General features: G+C 43.6%; 1 protein-coding gene across 1 annotated transcript; it reads right to left on the bottom strand.

Annotated features, from left to right (window-relative positions):
• CFC1B (cripto, FRL-1, cryptic family 1B) lies at window positions 6989-15735 on the bottom strand. Its single transcript, XM_021075435.1, has 6 exons — window positions 15609-15735; window positions 15240-15289; window positions 14981-15151; window positions 13821-13935; window positions 13540-13649; window positions 6989-7249 (listed from the first exon to the last, which is right to left on the bottom strand). The coding sequence occupies exons 1-6, from the start codon at window positions 15629-15631 to the stop codon at window positions 7128-7130; spliced, it is 591 nt and encodes a 196-aa protein (XP_020931094.1). The 5' UTR covers window positions 15632-15735; the 3' UTR covers window positions 6989-7127.

Genomic DNA, 18836 nt, shown 5'->3' with positions numbered 1-18836 from the left:
GGCGTCTCTGTAGCTCCAAGGACGCAGGTTCGATCCCCCTGGCCCGCCAGTGGGTTCAGGCTCCAGTATTGCCACAGCTGTGATGTAGGTCTCAACTGCAGCTTGGATATGATCCCTGGCCTGGGAACTCCAATATGCTGTGGGGTGGCCAATAAAATAAAATAAAATAAAACAAAACAAAATCATGATTGATGCCAGTCAGTGAAGCTGTGAGGGACAGTGCATCTCCCAGTTCTCATTGCTGGCTGTGTGACCCACCCAGTTCATGCACCCCTCAGACCTGTCTTTCCTTAGATGTCAAAGACAATCAGTCATGATGGCTTTTTTGTATCATTATCAATCAGATGCCATGAGAGAAATGGAAAAGCCTGCCCACAGGTGAGATTTATTATTAGAGAAAAGTTATTGATTCAACAGCAGGGATTTTGAAATACAATTTTTGTCTATTTACCACCTGTGGACATTTTCTTGAGTAGTGGTGAGATTTTTCCCAGGTTTACTGAGGTATTCCTTGGCATACAGTAACCTACAGAGGCCCCAGCACACCAAGCTTCCCTTGAGACAATGCTAGTGTTAGTGCAAGTCTGTGTGCCCAGTGCAGTGAGGCCAAACAGAAATGTTGGAGTCTGGGGCAGAAAAAGGTTTACTGCAGAGCCATGCAAGGAGATGGGTGGCTTGTGACCCCAAAATATCCCAAACTCCCCAAAACCAAAATTGCAAAGCATATTTAAAGGCAAGGTGACAGAGGGGCATGGTTAGTTGTTGCAACCTTCTTGGTGCAGAAATCCTTTGTTCTTATAGCTCTCCACAGAGGGCAGGTCACAGTATTCCTGCTAACTTCCAACAAGATGTATTGCTGTATTTTAGAAAGAAGCTAAAGCAGAGGATATGGGGGAAGAGTCTGTCCAGGAAGACCCCACAGGATCCTTCTCAGTTACACTGGGGGTCCAGGTGGATGCTGGTTACTTACCATCCTTGTCTGTGTCTCTGGGCACACCTAAGAGCATTGTCCTTTGTGGAGACTCAGTCAGCACTGGATATAAGTTATGCCAGCACTGGCGGGAGAGTTAGCAATGACGACCCAGTGCTGAGGCTTAGGCAGCTCTTTAGGCCCTTACAGTTCTAATGGTATGAACAGCTCTTGCATATTTGTTTTAGAATATAGGTTTTATTATTATTTAGGTACACAAGGCCATTGCAAAGATAAGTTTGCTATTCTCACAGAACCTAAGAGCACAAGCATACCATTCCGTGCAGGGTCACATTGGAAAGCATCAGGGTCAGTGAGGAAGCAGAGGGAGCAGGGGGGAAATGCAGGAGGCAACTAAGAGCCTGCTGAAATTATTCAAACTAGCCAACCCTATGCCTTCTTACCTTGCCCATTCCTTCCCATGGAAATCAAAGTTGAGGCTTTTGCCTGAATTTTTCCCTTGCTCCCTCCATCTCCTGACTGAGCCTGGTGCTTTTCCATGTGGTCCTGCATGTGTTTCATGCCTCCTGTTTCTAGGGAACTGTGAATATACGCTTCTTCCTTCATGGAAGTTATTTTTGTGTCTGTGTGTCCTACCGTACCTGATTTTAAAACAGCAAAGAAGTCATTCATGTCGACAAAGAACTGAAGTCCTTATGTATGTAGTGTCAAAGTTCAGAAATGTCAGTTAATTAACATAATGGGGGTTAGATATTTCATAGTAGATCACATATCAGTTTTAATGACAATACATTTACTGGAGAAAGAGTCGGTGAATTAAGATTGATGAAAGCAATTTTCACATATTAAGATATGGGGAAGTTATACTGAAGCTGATGGCACTTATGGCTTGAACCTAGCCAGAACCCAGATCGGGACTTAAACCCAACTTAAACCCAGACTGGGACTTTGACTCACAGTTTTAAAATTAGAACCACTCACCTGGTATCTGGACTTACTGAGTTCAGGTTCCTTGAGCCTCAGCACAGAACAAAGCAGGCTTGTTTAATAAAAGCCTGATATATGCCTCAGGTCATTAAGTGAGAGATAAAATAAACCTGAATTCAAGCCTCAGCACAGAAGGAATTTAGTGAGACAAAGTGATAGGCAAGAAATAGATTTATTAAGATGCTTGTGAGAGATGCAAGCGGGCAGGCCAGGCAGGAGGCTCTGCTCAGAGGATTAGGTGGGCTACAGTTTTATAACCCAGGAGAAGTGGGGAGGGGGAAAAGACCACCTCTTCCCCTTTCATTAAGTAGTAGCTCCTCCTTTGTATCTGGTAAGAGAGTATTTAATCCTATCAAGTCAAACTAGGACTGTCAAGGTGCTTATTCAAATCAGCAGAAGGGCAGTCCTTAAACTCCTGCCCTGGTCTGAACTTGACTTCAGGTTTATATTATCTCTCACTTAATGACCTGAGGCATATGTCACGCTTTTATTAGTTAAACAAGCCTGCTTGTTCTGTTGGCTTTCTTGAGCAATTATTAACTTACAGTGATCTCCCAAAGTCCCTTAGGTTTCCCTCTCTATCTATAGTCCCTTATTGGGACTTCCACAGCTACCTTGTCTAACTATCCTACTCCATCCCTATCAATCCTGGTGCTATTACATGAGTTAACTTGAACTGTATGCTAAAACACCGTGTTTGTGGCCTATCAAACATACACTTCACCTCTGCTTTAATTATTAATGAAAGGGTGCATGACCAGAAGTAAAGAATGTCCATATTAAAAATAAAGATTAAATGCCTCCCTTCCTGGGACATCAATGCTGGTCCTCCTTTGATGATAAGGCTCCCTTCCCAGGTGCCGAAGCCATACTGACTGCTGTGTACATGCTGATCTACTGTGTGGTTTTTTTTTTTTTTTTTTGGAAACTTTGAAGGAATCTGTCCCTAATTTGTTTGCTCTTCTTTGTTCTAATAAGACATAAAACTTGCTAAAAACCTTGCTTCTTCAGAGCAGTTCCTAAAAGTTATCTGAGAGGCTGTCTCCTGAGCTATAGTCTTCAGTTTGGCTCATATAAAACTCTTCTCTATTCCTATTATAGATTGTTTATTGATTATTCCATTGACAGGACACAGCACCATTTGTCAAATTATGGTTGACTCATAACCATAGGTTGGGTACAGATGTACATATAATTTGTTTCTAAAGAGCTAGTTATTAAATATTTATTTGCACATCATTGTATAAGCCCCACTGGAAGTACTACAGACATTTCTAAGCATCGCACCCTCACTCAGCCTGGCAGTGTTCAACTGCTGGGTATTCAGCCATCTCTACGGCTACAGGCTTTTCATCATATCTAAATGGGGTCCCACAGGGGTCAATTAGACCCCTGGTTGCTGGTCAGGAGAGCAACAGAGTACCCAACAGTTCTAACAGGAAGAAACACAGCCACCCATTTTCCTTTCCTAATAGCAGACATTCCAGGAGAAGTGATAAAAGGTAGTACATAGAAAGCTTATAAAACTTCTAACTATTCAAAGCTGAATTTAATAGAAAGGTCCATCACAGGACCTATTGCCTGCATGTGCCAGGGTGGCTTCTGCAGACAGCAGAAATTGGAAATACATTCGGAGGCTGCTTTTCAATGCTCCCAGCCTATAAAAGTCAGTTGCTTCCTTCCACACTGGAGGAGGTGGGGTGGGGGCAGTTAAGATGTGGCTAAAAGATGCAAAATCTCCTGCTTCCCCCGCCCTTCTGCCCCACCACAGGCATTTACTTCGGCTCTGAAGTAAATTCTAACACAAGGATGTGTTGAGAGGTCTGAACAGTCAGAGAATTAAAGTCATGTGACTAGCATTAATTTTTGTGGCTTTCCTTGCTCAGTGTCCCTTAGTGAGAGCACACATGGCCTTGTAGTGACAGGCCCTACTTTTCTAGGATATGTCACGGTAGGCTGAGTGAGAATAAAAGCTGGCCAGGAAAGAGTGGTTTTATAAGCAATCCAGAAGAGAGAGAGCTTACTGTTGCTTTCTGCAGAGGGAGGACCCCAAGCCCTATCAGAGGGAGCAAAACCAGGGTGTAAAAAGGCGCTTCCCTGGGGTGGGGGCAGCTCTGAGATAATGTCCTAGGAAGGCTGTCTCTATCTACTCTCCTCAACAGCAGGAGGCAGATAAGATTATGTGACACATTTATGTGAAGTCTCCAACCTGGAGCCCAGGATCCTCTCTTGTCTCCTGGGAAGTTTCTACTTTTTCATGATCCCTCTGAACATCTGGGAAAATACCTTTTATCCTCAAATTCCCCATGCAGGACAGAAAAAGCTGGGAGCTTACTTTTCACAATTTCTGTTTTTTTCAGAGGGTCCAGGTTTTGCAATTGATTAGTTAGGTGGATGGATGGATAGATAGATAAAATAGTTAATTTGCTTAAGATCAGGAATTATTCTATTTGAAGAACCCATAATCCTGGTTCCTAGTTTTCTAGTTAAAATGTAAATGAGTATTTTAATCTGGATATTCATACTAAAAGTGTACATGTCTTGGTTTTCCTTTTTACCACAATTTTAGCCTCTCAAATATGGAGGAATTACCCTGTCAGTTCAATTTCTTTAAGAGGAGCTACTGAAAATGAGAAAATGTGTCCTTTTGTCTGCCTATGTTTTTTAGGATACTGGTATAAAAGCATAGAAGATACTGCATTTTATAAACATTCTACACATTTGCAAAGTTCATCACTTTTTTTGTTTCTACAAAAATTAAGCTGCAATAGAAAGTACTGTTCAGAATGTACTTGAAACTATTTAAAAACTTTACATTCAGAAGTCATTATTACCTAGAAATATTTGTCTCAAGATTTGAATAATTATGTTTTCCTGAACCATAGCTCTAGTCAACCCCTTATTGAATTCCACTTTCTTTTTAGCCCTTATTTGAATATTACATCAAATTCATATTTTCCTAGCCCAAGGTGAAAAAGTTTGAAAATGTCAATAAACTAATTTACCATATAGCTTTTTAAAATAATTGTATTACATGGGCTTATGAACTTGAACGGGTTTAAAAAGCTGGAAAACTCAATGGAAATATCTACTATGTGCTTTCGAAGTGGACATTCTATGAATAAAGAAGATGTGATATATACAGATAGAGATATATAAAAATATGAATATTACATAACCACTAAAAAGAATGAAGAGTTCCCGTCGTGGCTCGGTGATTAACAAATCCAACTAGGAACCATGAGATTGCGGGTCCGATCCCTGGCCTCACTCAGTAGGTTAAGGATACGGTGTTGCCGTGAACTGTGGTGTAGGTCACAGATGCAGCTTGGATCCTGCGTTGCTGTGGCTGTGGTGTAGGCCGGCGGCTACAGCTCTGATTAGCCTGGGAACCTCCATATGCCTTGGGTGTGGCCCTAAAAAAGACAAAAAAATAAAATAAAAAGAATGAAATCTGCCATTTGCAGCAACATGGATGGACCTACCTAAAGATTCTCATACTAAGCGAAGTAAGTCAGAAAGAGAAAGACAAAAAAAAAAAAAAAACCATATGATATCACTTACGTGTGGAATCTAAAATAGGACACAAATAAACATATCTACAAAACAAAAACAAACTCATGGATATAGAGAACAGACTTGTGGTTGCCAAGATGCGGGGGAGGGGATGAGAGAAGAATGGATTGGGAGTTTGGGATTAGCAGAGGCCAACTATTAAATATAGGATGGGTAAACAATAAGGTTCTATTGCATAGCACAAGGAACCATATACAATATTCTGTGACAAAACATAATGGGAAAGAATACGAAAAAGAATATATATGTATAACTGGAAGAAAAAAGGACACATTCTAAAGTGCGCAGCTTTCTGCGCATGGGGCCTTCCTGCGAGACCAGCTGCGTCCTGGGGAACTTCTGTGGTCTCTGACCAATGCAATTGTTCTCCCACCTACACTTGAAGGACAGGGCCCCAACCCCAGCCAATGGGGGCGTCTCAGAAGATATTTGCTGCATTGGTGTCTGTGCCTGTGTGTGCTCTGGAGAGCTCCAAAGTAGCAGCCCCTTTAATTCAGCAGACTTCCCATCTCAGGGCTTAAACTAACAACTCTCTATCCGCCTCTACATGCAGTGCCCTGGGATGACCTTCTCTGGCTAGGGGCTTCAGTGTTGATTGAAAAACACTTTTCTGCCCACTTTTCTCCAGTATATGTAGCTTTATATCACATGCATAATAAATCCTGGGATGGCCTTTCCACTGAAATCGGCTTTGACTATTTTAAAAGGAAATTCTATAAGGTTTCCAAAATATATTTTGATCAATTAATTCAGGCTGTATTATCTATTTCAGAGTTCCTTTCTCTCTCATATTTTATGCTTATTGATTTGTTCGCTTGAATAATTTATACTATTCTTGTTTTCACTCCTTTGATTTCTAGTTAAGGCATCTGTCCAAGCAGGGCTGTGTTTTTATCAGTGTAATATATTTAACAGATCCAGCAAACACCTTACTCCCAAGTACTATGTGGCTGGCAAGAAGACAGGCCCCTTTGTCCCCCTTTTTTCAGGGGCTCCCTTTTAAGGAGAGATGTTGCTGATAATCCCAAGAAGTGTTAAGTGTGCCAAAAAGGCTGTTACAACCGAGCTAGCTATTAGCAGAGGAAGCTGGAGTGAAGGAGGTGGGCTTCCCAGCTGCCTGCCTCCAGCCTCTGCTCCCTCCACTTTCTTGCCTTCTTTTCTCTGTTGGTGGACTGTTTTTTAGGCAGATGCTCTTTGCCATACTCACAGCACAGGGGTGCTAGGGACATACATGTGGCACCATCTCTAGTTTCTAGGGACTTAGAAACTAGTGGGGAGAACAAGTGAGCAAATAAAAGATGTGACGTGTCACCGTGTCTATGTGTGAGGCTCCAGGGATGCTAAAAGGGGAGCTGTTGTCTGGGAGCGGCCCCTGTGCTCCCTGGGTCTACTCTGAAATCATCAGAGATTCTCACTGAAGAAGCCCCAGCCTCTAGTGTTGACTCATGCATGTCTGAGTTGTATACCTTGAAATACCAGGGAAAACAAGAAAAGTTTTTTCATAAAAGTGTTGATCAGACAGTACATTTACAACATAGACAACGCAAGAGGAAGCACAAACCCAGGTTCCCCACACAGAGCTGCCTCCCTCACCCACTTGGAGAAGTCAGGCGCACTTCCAGTTCCCATGGGGTCAAAAGCCTCGCCCTTCGCTGAGGATGGATTTCAAGAGCACGCAGGGCAGGAAGAGCAGCACACTCCACGTGCACCGTGTGCTTGGTCCACTCGAGTGGGAGGCGAGAAAGTCTTTCAGGTCTGGAAAGAAAATCCCAAGAGTGTCTGAGACAGGCTTCCTTTAAGGGAGTGATGCTGAGATATCTGCATGTGCTTTGGGAAAGCTCTGTGGGCAGGATCCCCACTGGCCTGGTGGGCTCTGCAGCAGGACACAGAAGGAAGCCCACTGGGGGCAGCGCAGCTCAGCTCAGGGAAGATGAGTGTCCCTTTAGCTCCTGCATTCCTAGTTCCTTTCCCTGGGCTGGAAACGGAGAGGTTTTTGTGTAACAGGGAGAACTTTAGGAGAATCTGTTTACTGTTTTTAAGGCTCACAAAGAAACAGTCCTTCTTACCCTTCCCATTTAGCACAGGAGCTAACCAAGATCATCATTTACAGATACACACCAAGACATTTAGCAATCCGGGCAAGGAAATCTGATTTAAGATATAATAACATAAAATGGCTTGCATCCATCTGTTGTAAAGGAGGTCCAACTTCCCCCCAATTAGTCCTAACATTACTTCTTTGACTAGGGGCCACTTATTAAAGAATGGGACGCACCCATCCCTACAGCTACAGCAGACGTGCCCGCAGAGGAAGTTACAACAAGGCACTGCTGGGAGCACTGGGGGCTGTGCCCGCCTGGACTGCTCACCTAGCTGCTAAGGCAATATGGTGCCACCACTAGTGGGGGTGGGGTCACACTCTGAGCCCCAAGGTTCCCAGGGTCTGGCCTTTCTGTATGGCTAGAATCCCACCCCAGAGATACTGAGTGAGAATCTGTGGGGTAGAGAGATCCTGCAAGGGTCTTGACTAAAGTCCTCCGTGATGAGTGGTGACCATGTGAAAGTGACAAGACCCATAGGCATGTCCACAGGCAGGAGCATTGACTTCACCAAACATTTTCACAAGCAAATCTGTGGGCTGGATGTGGGACTGGCTGGGCAGGGAAGCATGCTGATGAGGAAGTGTAATAAGGAAGAACAAATCTGACTCCTTATTGGATCTGTTCTATTGCCTGTGCTTAGTCATGCTGGCTCTGTACCTATTTTGTTGTTGTTGTTGTTGTTGTTGTTGTTGCTATTTCTTGGGCCGCTCCGGTGGCATATGGAGGTTCCCAGGCTAGGGGTCTAATCAGAGCTGTAGCCACCGGCCTATGCCAGAGCCACAGCAATGCGGGATCCAAGCCGCGTCTGCAATGCTGGCTCTGTACCTTTTGTAGAAGAATGTTGCCTATAGCCTGAAACATACAGGATGGCCTATTCTCAGGGCTCTGACCTTTCAGAGTCTATTCATATATAGAAAGTTGCAAAACAGAGAATAATGTTAGTTTTACTGGAGGCTCACAGGAAAGCTGTGACTTGACCTACATGGACAGCTGTATGAAGAAAGGATTCTGACCTCAAGAAGTTTGCATCAACTAATCATAGCCTCCCCCCCTCCCCCTTTGTTGAAACTCTTCAAGGAGATCAGTGCTTTTTGGGGCACAAACCACCTGTCTCCTTGCATGGCCCTGCAATAAACCTGATGCTTTAGTATTGTTTGGCCTCACTGTGCCTTAGGCACATGAACTTGCATTTGGTAGCAGAAGGGGACAATCTATAGGAACCTCTTCCCTAGGGCAGCTTGGCAGAGGCCAGCCTACTCTTCCCGTGACAAACCTGCCAAGCTCCTCCTTCTAGATTCCTCCAGAAGGCTCCTTCTTAATGTGGGAGCCTTTGGTGACCATGAACTTGCAGAAACTAAATGAGTAATGATGAAAATAAAACACTGCAGCGGGGACCTGCCCTACATCTGTCCCTAGGTGACTATGGTGGGCATGTCCAGGAGGCCACATGCAGCACAGGGCCAAGGTCAGGCCCACTCCAGACCTGGACACCCTTCCCCACCCCACCCCATATGGGAGAGGGTTGTTCCAGGGTACTCACAGCCCACAAAACCCTAGCACGTGGAACCCTAGCACGTGGGCCCCTAGCACATGGGCCCAGAGGAAGCTCCAGAAAAGCTGATGATACAATAGGTGCTTCCAGTGAGAGGAGTAGCTACAGATGAAGAAGGGGTCATCCTATACTGAGCTTCTTTGTTGATTTTCCCCTAGTATAAAGGAACAGGTTGCCCACAGAGAGAAGGATTAGGGCAGGCCCTGTTGGCAGTCTTGGGAACATAAATTGGTACAGCCACTAGGGAAAGTATGGATGTTCCCTGAGAATTACCATATATGATCCTGCAATCCCACACCTGGACATATGTTCAGAGAAAACTCTAATTCAAAAGGACACATGTACCCCTATGTTCATGGCAGCATTATTTACAGTTGCCAAAGTATGGAAGCAACCTAAGATGTCACACACACACACACACACACACACACTCACTTAATGGAATACTATTCAGCCATAAAAAGAATGAAATTTTGCCACTGTAGCAGCACAGATGAACTTAGAGTGTATTATTCTTAGTGAAATAAGTCAGATAAAGACAAATACTATATGCTATCACTTAAATGTAGAATCTAAAAAATACAACAAACTATTGAATAAAACAAAAAAGAAGCAGACTCACAGATAAAGAAAACAAACTAGTGGTTACCAGAAGGAGTGGGTAGCAGGGAAGGAGAATATAGGGGTAGGGAAAGTAAAGTTATTATGGGATTATGAGAAATCATGTGTATGAAACTTTTGAAAATTGTAAAGCACTATAGAATTTAAAGAATCTTTCATTCAACTCTTAAAATGACATTTAGGACAAATCTACTAAGTGGCTCAGAGAAAAATTCAATTAAAAATGTTATTTTGCCAATAAAAGTTCTAATTCATAATAAAATTTTAATTAAAAAAACACACCAAAAATCTTCTTTATTTTATACTGATAATTATAGGAAGAGTTCAGAACAGTAAACTGGTTAAGAATCAGACCCCGAACCCTTGTGCACTTTTGGTGAGAGTAAATCTATGGAAATGTTCCTAAAAAAATGAGAACTACCATATGATCCAACAGTTCTATTTCTGGGTACTTATCCAGAGGAAATAAAAACACTAAATTTATTTATTTATTTATTTATTTATTTTTGTTCTGTCCCCCTCTTGGATCTCTCACTCTGGAAGAAGCCAGTTGCCATGTGCTTTTTTTTTTTTTTTTTTTTCTGTCTTTTCTAGGGCCATATCCGCAGCATATGGAGGTTCCCAGGCTAGGGGTCTAATCAGAGCTGTAGCCGTTGGCCTACACCAGAGCCACAGCAACGTGGGATCTGAGCCGCGTCTACGACCTACACCACAGCTCACAGCAACACCAGATCCCTAACCCACTGAGCAAAGCCAGGGATTGAACCCGCAACCTCATGGTTCCCAGTCGGATCCATTAACCACTGAGCCACGATGGGAACTTCAAAACACTAACTTTAGAAGATTTTGCACCTCCATATTCATTGCACATTATTTACAGTAGCCATGGAACAAAAGATATGGATGCACCTTGGTTTCCAATGATGGATGAATAAAGAAAATGTGAAAATGTGAAATAAAGAAATGTTATATATACAGATATAGATATGTAACAGAATATTATTCAGCCACAAAAAAGGAAACTGCCACTTGCAGCAATACAGATGGACCTCGAAGGCATTATGCTAACCAACATAAATCAATCAAAAAAGACAAATAATATTTGATTTCACTTTTTTGTAGAATTTTTTAAAATAAAGAAGGAAAGGAAGAAAGGGAGGAAAGAAGAAACAAAGAAACTGAACTCATAGATACAGAGAACAGACTGGTGATTGCCAAAGTTGCGGCAGGGAGCAAAATGGGTGAAGGAGTTCAAAAGGTACAAACCTCCAGTAATGAAATAAATAAGTAATGGGGATATAACGTACAGCATGGTGACTACAGCTGACAATACTGTATGTGTAAGTATAGCAAAGTTGTTAAGAAAGTAACTCTTAAAAGTTCTTATCCCAAGGAAAGAAAATTATTACTATGTGTTATGATCAATGTTAAATAGATCTGCTGTGGTTATCATTTCTCAATATGTACAAATATCAAATCACTGTATTGTATACCTGAAACTAGTATAATGTTATATAGCAACTGTATCTCAATTTTTTAAAAGTGTTTGGCATAGTTTAACAGGGATGTGCTTATGTACTCTGCGAATGGTAGTTTTATTTACAGATTAATGTTAACTATATATTAATCAGAATTATGTCAATGTTTATCTCAATAAGCAACATTGTTAATTTACAATATTTTTAAATAATTTAAATGTTACTATAAAATATTATACTGTTTATAAATAACAACTAACCTCTAATGATTATCTCTTAAGGAAAAAGTAAAAGAAGAGCTGTAGGAGTTAACCACTCTAAACCTGTTCCCTCAAATATAAAAAGTATAATACCTATTTCATAGGCTTCTTATGAGAATTGAATGGGATTAAGTGTATAAAGTACCTGAAATATACTAAGAGCTAAAAAAAAAAAAACAGTTATCATCATGATCACTGTCATTCTCACATCATCATAACCATCCATCAGCATCCTGAAGCAGAATCAATGGGTCAAAGAGTATAAAGTGTAATTGCCCTTTCTGCGCCTGACAAATTAATCTGAAAGACGAGGGCACTATTTTGTTCAACTTTTTTTTTTTTTTTAATGGCTGCACCCATGGCATATGGAAGTTCCCAGGCCAGGGACTGAACCTAAGCTGCATCTGGAACTATCTGATCTCACTGAGCAGGGCAGCTGCAGGTGGATTCTTAACCTACTGTGCTACAGTGGGAACTCCTATTTTGTTCAATTTTGATAAGCAGACAGCCACGTTTTCAGAGTCATTGTCATTGTCCTTGGCAGACAGCAGTTCCAGTCTTGGATATTTCCAAGGATGTGGGCAAATATCCTGGAATCCAGTTCCTGCTCTGTTGCTTCTGAACCCAAGCTGGCCTTGCTTAGAAGACTGGAAGTGATCACAGCTAGTCCCTTCCCCACATCACTGCTGGGAGCACCAATGACAGATGGGAAATGACTTCACCTGTAGGACTACGCAGGCACTACCTGCAATTTGGTGCCTACTCTGTAATCTGTGTCCTCCTTTCTCTGGGCAATTGAAGGAGCAGCTAGTGAATTAGGGGCACAGGCCTAGCACCTGGAGAGCCCAGTAGGAGAGGGAGGGACAGGATTTGTACTATAACCACACTCCCCCCTACAGACATTGCTGGCTCTGTGCAGAGCTGGCTGAGAAAGGAGAGCAGGAAGTGGGGTTGAAAGGCTGCACCTTCACTAAGAGTATCACTAGACTTCTAATTCTATCCCGGCCTGCAGATGCCAGAGAGAGGGGCAGGAAAGTGGGTTTAAAGCTGAGCATGAAGTATGTTTCTCCACTAGTGGCCCAACCCAGGTAACCCCACCAAAAGGATGAGTGCAGGAAGGATGCTTGAAGGGCTCCACCCTCAAGAGTGCTGCCTCCCTACTGCGGTCCTGACCGTGGACAAGGAGGTATGAAGTGGATATGAAGGGATTTGTCCAGGGTTGACTGCAGTGCAAGGAGGAACAGGAGAAAGGGGCTTCACACTGGAGCCTACTCAGGGCTAACAAAGAGGGCTGAGCTGTGGCTGCATTAACTGAGCCCCTTACTGCTACCCCAGCCAGAGCTTACTGAAAAGGGGAGAGGGCTACGGAAATGCTGTGCCTCTTCACCTCTGTCCCTGAACCCTACACGAGGTGACGTCTCAGCAGCTGAGCTGTTTTCTGACCTAGGAAACTCACCTTCCTTTTAGTTTTACAAGTAAGACATTTGCGATGAGTGGGGAACTGCTCAGAATCTGCACAAATGAGTTTTACCCTGAGTGTTCCTCACACCCTGCCGGCTTTTATTTAGTGGCAAGACCCAGCTGTGGTTACAAGGCCCTTGCTTCCCTGGGAGCATTCATGGGTTGGCCACTCAGGCCTGTTCTCGTCTGCATTTAGCATGAGAAGATGGTGTTGCCTAGCATGGATAAATCCCTAGAGATTTAGCGGGGTAACCTGTCTGCCCCGCGTGGCTCTGCATACCAGCTTGTGTGCTCCCCAAATTCTGCTCTCTGTAAAGGGCGCTTAAGCACAGTTTGGCAATCACGTTTAAACCCAGCAATCGGGATATGGGAAATTTAGGAATACATTTAAAAATGACAACAATAATAATACACTATGCGATTCTCAACGAATGTAACTTTCCCGAGTGAGGCATCAACCCAGAAGGCTCATTCCTATGTCATCTGGAACAGGTAGATCTCTAAGGATAAGTATAAAAGGAGCAAATGCATACTTGTGTGGGCTGTGAGCACAGAACGCGGGTCCTCTTACCGCAGCGGCCGGTGGTCTGGCGCGGGAGGCAGTGCAGGGTCGCAAAGACGCACCTGCAGAGCCGGCAACCGCGGAAGGTCCAAGCTCCGTGCATCACCGCGCCGCATTCGCTGAGAAGGTCCAGACCGGGCATTAGCGCTTCCCATGCGCGCGCGCGCGCCCCTGGCCCTGACCCGCGTGGTCCCGCCCTCTCCCGCGCCCCGCCCAGCTCCCTATTCTCACCCCAGGCCCTTCCCCGCAATCCCCCGCCCCGCCCCTATCCTGCTCGACCCCGCGCTTACCTGTGCCTCAGGTCGTGCTCGCAGTAGCGGCCGGTGAAGTGGGCGGGGCACACGCAGAAGCTGCCCAGCACGCAGGTGCCGCCGTTCTTGCAGCAACGCGGCCTCGGGGGCGCACCTGTGGGGTAGCCTGGGCTTCAGCGCCACGCGCGGCCCTCTGCTTTTGTCAAGCCCGGGAAGGACCGAGTGAGATCGCCCCGGGAAGGTAATAAAATTGGTTCCCTGCTAAGCGTGTTTGTTCAGGTAAACCGGGCTTGCTAATTTAAGGATTAAAAACAAACTACCCTGGATGCGGGCGGGTCGGGAAGGAGCCTGAGCCCTAAGACAGACGGGGAAACACTGCCCCCCTGCAAGTAGGATTTTCTTTCTTCCTTTCACATGTTAAAGATAGTCTGTGACTTCCCACGACAGTGATTAAAGACAAGCCTGGGGCAGGGACCACCCACGGGTGCGAAAATTGCCCCCCCCTTTTTTTTAACTCCACCACCTGCCGGGTAACTACCCCCCACCCCAAGAAGGACCCCTGGGAACGTGGGGTCTGGAGCCTGACAGTCTGCAATAAGCCTAGCAAAGTTCCGCTGTTATCTTGGGTTGGGATAGTTGCTTTAAATACTTTTAAATCACAGTTCTCTGGACCTGCGGACAAATAGCTATTTAAAAGCAAATTCAGGAGTTCCCATAGTGGCTCAGTGGTTTACGAACCCAACTAAGATCCATGAGGATGCGGGTTCCATCCCAGGCTTTACTCAATGGGTTAAGGATCTGGCGTTGAGGTGAGCTGTGGTGTAGATCACAGACACGGCTCGGATCCCTCATTGGCTGTGGCTGTGGTGTAGGCCGGTGGCTATAGCTAGATTTGACACCTAGCCGGGGAACCTCCATAGGACGTGGGTGCAGCCCTAAAAAGACCTAAAAAAAAAAATTAATTAAAAAAAAATAAAAGCAAATGCAACGTTTTACCAAAGAAATATTAAAACTTTTTTCAGAGTAAAAGAATACCTCACTAGGAAATATTTTTTTACCTCATAGTGTATCATCATTTGAAGATGAAAGAGTGTAATCTACTGGGTTTCTTGTTTTATCCTTAAATTATCCTAGGTTTTTTTCAGATCCTAAACTCGGAGTCTACAGACCAAGATGACCTTTGTGGGCAGCAGACTTACGCTCTTGGAAGGCCCAGGAGTAGGGGAATGAACCCTGAGGCCTCCAGCCTTGTGTTCTGTCATGCTCTTCCCTAAAATTATTCAAGGTCCAGTTGAGTGTTTTCTGCTGGAGCTGAGCCGTAGCATTGTTGATTTCTTCTCTACTATCTTGATATTTCTCTCTTTGATAGCCTTAAAAAAAATGGAACATATGAGGCTGGTAGTGATTGGAAACAAATATACAATAAAAACTAGAAACTATGAACAAAATGTTACTTACTGTTTCCTAGGTCGATGATCTGTAATGCCAAACTGATCATAAACAGAAGTCTAGAATATTTAAAGAAAATTGTTGACGTTTAAAACATAAATATAAGCAGAAATTTATATATGTATAAAATGCAATGTGTTTGTATGCAAATATATAAGTATATAAATATCTACTATATATTTAATGTATAATAGATATTATGCAGTCATTTCGTTACTTGCAGAGATTTAGATTAACATTGTCATTCCTTAGAAGGATTTTGAGGCAGAGAGTGTACATGTCCCTTTAAGAGAAGCAACATCATGCCTACATTGCAATTTATTCTAGGCTCTTAAACACCCCTCCAGCCTCTAAGATCTAGATGATCTCTGTCCTTACCTAACAGGGTGGCTCTGGGTCATTTTCCCACTGACACGTCTGGAAAAAAGTCTCCTTCTTTCATGGATACATTGAAGATCAATTCCAAGGAAGATGAGTCTGAATAGTTTTTGTATTTGCAGGTGACTTTACGGCAGGTCCTGGAAGAACTGCATCGGGATACAAGATGGAAAAGTACTGAAGACACAAGTACTTCTTACCCTCTATCCAAACTGGATAGCCTCTATCCAGCTATCTCAGCAGCAGTGAGAAACAGCAATGAAGTCTCTGGGTCCTGCTGTGTGGCTCTCTTAGGCAAGGGCCTGCTGTGACAGGCAGGGCCCAATACAGAACCTCAGGGACCATGCCCTCAAAGAGACAAGGCTGGGGTGGGGGCGGGGGCAGAGGCAGAGGTGGAGACACAGGCTGATTCTCTCCCCAGTGGTGTTTACAGAGCTGATAGCTGCAGGATGGTCAACCCCTAATGTAAAGCATTGGTGACCAAGGCAACAAGCCTTTCCTTCCCTGAAAAAAAAAAAAAAAAATTAAAACTAACATGAACAAAAAAGTTTTCATAGGAGAATGGATATTTTCTTTTGCACATTCCTTGTACTGGGAGTTGGTGAGGGACCCAGCTAGAGAAGGGAGCTGTTGTGTAGGACAAAATCAGCAGGCTTGGGTCCCAAAAATCTTGGGTGTGGAGCATGAATATAAAGGGAGACATTTCAACACCTGCTTTCTGAGGACATGTCAGTATTTTCACAAACTGAGCCTTTTCTCTGCACTCAGCATAGTGGTAAATATGTCACATTCATTACTCATTTAATCCAGCACCCCTTGGGAGAGGCAGTATGATTAACCCCCATGTAAAAGGTGAGGCAACTCAAGCTTATTGTTTTAAGTTCAAAACTTTTGGCATTTTGATCTTTGAAAAATATGAAATGCACAGATACTGTAAGAAGGCTGCAAGGTGCTTGGTATCTGAAGACCGCTGTGCACAGGGGTAACTGCTAGTGTCTGAGGTGGAGCCTGCTCTGAATCCAAGAGGGAAGTGGTTGGAGGTCCTCTTCTGGAGCTTGCCAAGTTTCCAATTTTCTAATTGCCAAAATGGAGACCAGGGCCCTTTTTATCACACTACAGAGGACACCTTACAATACTGAGACAAATTTTTTGTGATTTTAGTATAAAAACTTCTAAGAATAACATGCTTCCTCCGAACATGAAATAGTCTAAATCTTTAAATGAGAGGTCAATTAAAGAGGCTGTTAAATGAAATAGTAGGGAATCGGTGAGCCTGGCCACCATGAGGCTTCCCAAGAGCTGGGTCTGTGAGCTTCCAGGACTGGGATCTGCGTGCCCGAGGGGGCCATGTGGGAGGTTGCTTCCTGCCTTCACAAAACATCTATAATGTGAGTCATGACAAATAGACTTTCAGACTTAATGGTTATTATTTGTTAAGTGCGCACTTTAGTTATATATAAAAGTAAGTATATTTGTGACTTTAAATCAATAGAAATTTTTGTAAGCAACATGGATTGTGCATGGAAAACCTCAGATAAGCTAAAGGATTATATTTCTTGGAATAAAATGTTTTAAAACTATTCAGTTAATAGGATGATAGTGAATCCAAACCTTTCTGATAATATTAAGGTTTTATAAGTAGTTTCTAAAACCTAATTTTCCCCTACAGTTTCTTTCATTAAATTTTGTATTTTTATTTTTTTGCATTTTTAAGTATATGCAAAAGCTATGCATATATGATCCAATAAACTGGGGCTCAACAATTAAGAACCAATCTTTGCCAATCTTATTTCATTTATTTTCCCCTACTTTTTTTCCTTGGGATTTTAAGAGAAATCTCAGACATCATGATATTTCTTATGTCAAAGTTTTAAAAATATGCATTTTATAAATGGAAACTATAGAAAAAAGGAAATATCTAGCCAGCAAAACAGGATTTGAGGCTATTTGCTTAAGATCTGAAGTTAGCTCTGAGGAGGGAAAGGGCTGAATGCAAGGGGTGATAAAACATTCTGACACTTGCTCTCATTTACTTAAAGGTCTTGTAAAGAGTTGCATTTCACTACAAGGAGCCCAAGTTTGCTTAGTTAACAAAGCCCTGCTGGAAGGGGTTGCCTGGGAGCAGCTGGAGGCCCAGTGGTGGGCAGGGAGGCCCCCCTGGTCTAGGGAAGGCCCTCTTTCTTGTTATCAGTTGTAAACAGATAAGACTGGAGCCGGCCCACCCATCAGACTTCTGACTCCTTTGGGGCTGACATAAAGTGTGTGGGAACTGGGATACCTTGTCTCGAGACTGGAGGCCACCCCATCTCTGTGTCTTCAGTACATCAAACAGTCACTGAGGAAAACGTCCTACAACCAGTTAGGTGTGAAGGAATTCTCTGGGAGTGACTTTCAAGCTCTTCAAAGGTACTTGGGCCACACCTCAGGCCCTCTACACAGAATCCCTAGGGCAGGGCGGAGCTAGCGTCAGGACTGTTAAACCTACCAAGCATGTCCACGTCCCACTTGGCAGTGTGCTCCCGAGGCTGGGAATGCTCCCCTCCTGTCTTCGCATCCCCATCTCTTAGCACCATGCCCCGTACAGGGCATCACACAACAGTCAATGTGCTGTCACACTTATAACACCCCTTTTCAGTGAAGAAATTGTGATTTAAGAAGCTAAGAAACCATCTTGGAGATGTATGACTAACGAACAGCTGTGCAGGGACTTGAACCCAGGCTCACTCAAGTTGCTTTAAAATCTGCGTCTAATGGAGACTAGGTATACTATACACACAGTTACACAGATTGCTTTGTATGACATAGATACTGATTTCTCCATTTTGTAGATGATAAAAATGAGGTTTCAAGAGTCAAGGACTTGGAGTTCCCATTGTGGCTTAGTGGGTTGAGAACCCGACATAGTGTCTGTGGGGATGTGGGTTCTATCCCTGGCCTTTCTCGGTGGGTTAAGGATCCAGTGTTGCTGCAGCTGCACCGTAGCTACAGCTCAGATTCAATCCCTAGCCTAGGAATTTCCATATGCCACACATGAGGCCTTAAAAAGAAAAAAAGAAAAAAAAAAAAAAAAAGTCAAGGACTTGCACAGGGACTTACACGAAGTGACCAGCAGTCAGAGCCAGCTACTGCCCTCAGCTCTTCCCAGGTGTGGCCACCACCCAAACCCTGGGAGGACTTCCGTGGGACACGGGGAAGAGGGTGGATGGAGAGACACTGTCCCCTGCTGCA

This window comes from Sus scrofa, chromosome 15 (genome assembly GCF_000003025.6).
Source record: "Sus scrofa isolate TJ Tabasco breed Duroc chromosome 15, Sscrofa11.1, whole genome shotgun sequence".
NCBI classification, from domain to species: Eukaryota; Metazoa; Chordata; class Mammalia; order Artiodactyla; family Suidae; genus Sus; species Sus scrofa.
Note: the sequence above shows the minus strand (reverse complement) of the source record. Positions and strands in the feature narration are given on the sequence as shown.

What these genes read in the sequence shown, in the direction of transcription:
- CFC1B (XM_021075435.1), bottom strand. Translation starts at nt 15,631, where the DNA reads ATGACCCAGAGCCACCCTGTTAG. An exon ending in ACCCAGAGCCACCCTGTTAG is followed by an intron (nt 15,290 to 15,608) that starts GTAAGGACAGAG and finishes TAAATATTCTAG; the next exon opens with ACTTCTGTTTATGATCAGTT. An exon ending in CCAGACCACCGGCCGCTGCG is followed by an intron (nt 7,250 to 13,539) that starts GTAAGAGGACCC and finishes TTTTCTTTCCAG; the next exon opens with ACCTGAAAGACTTTCTCGCC.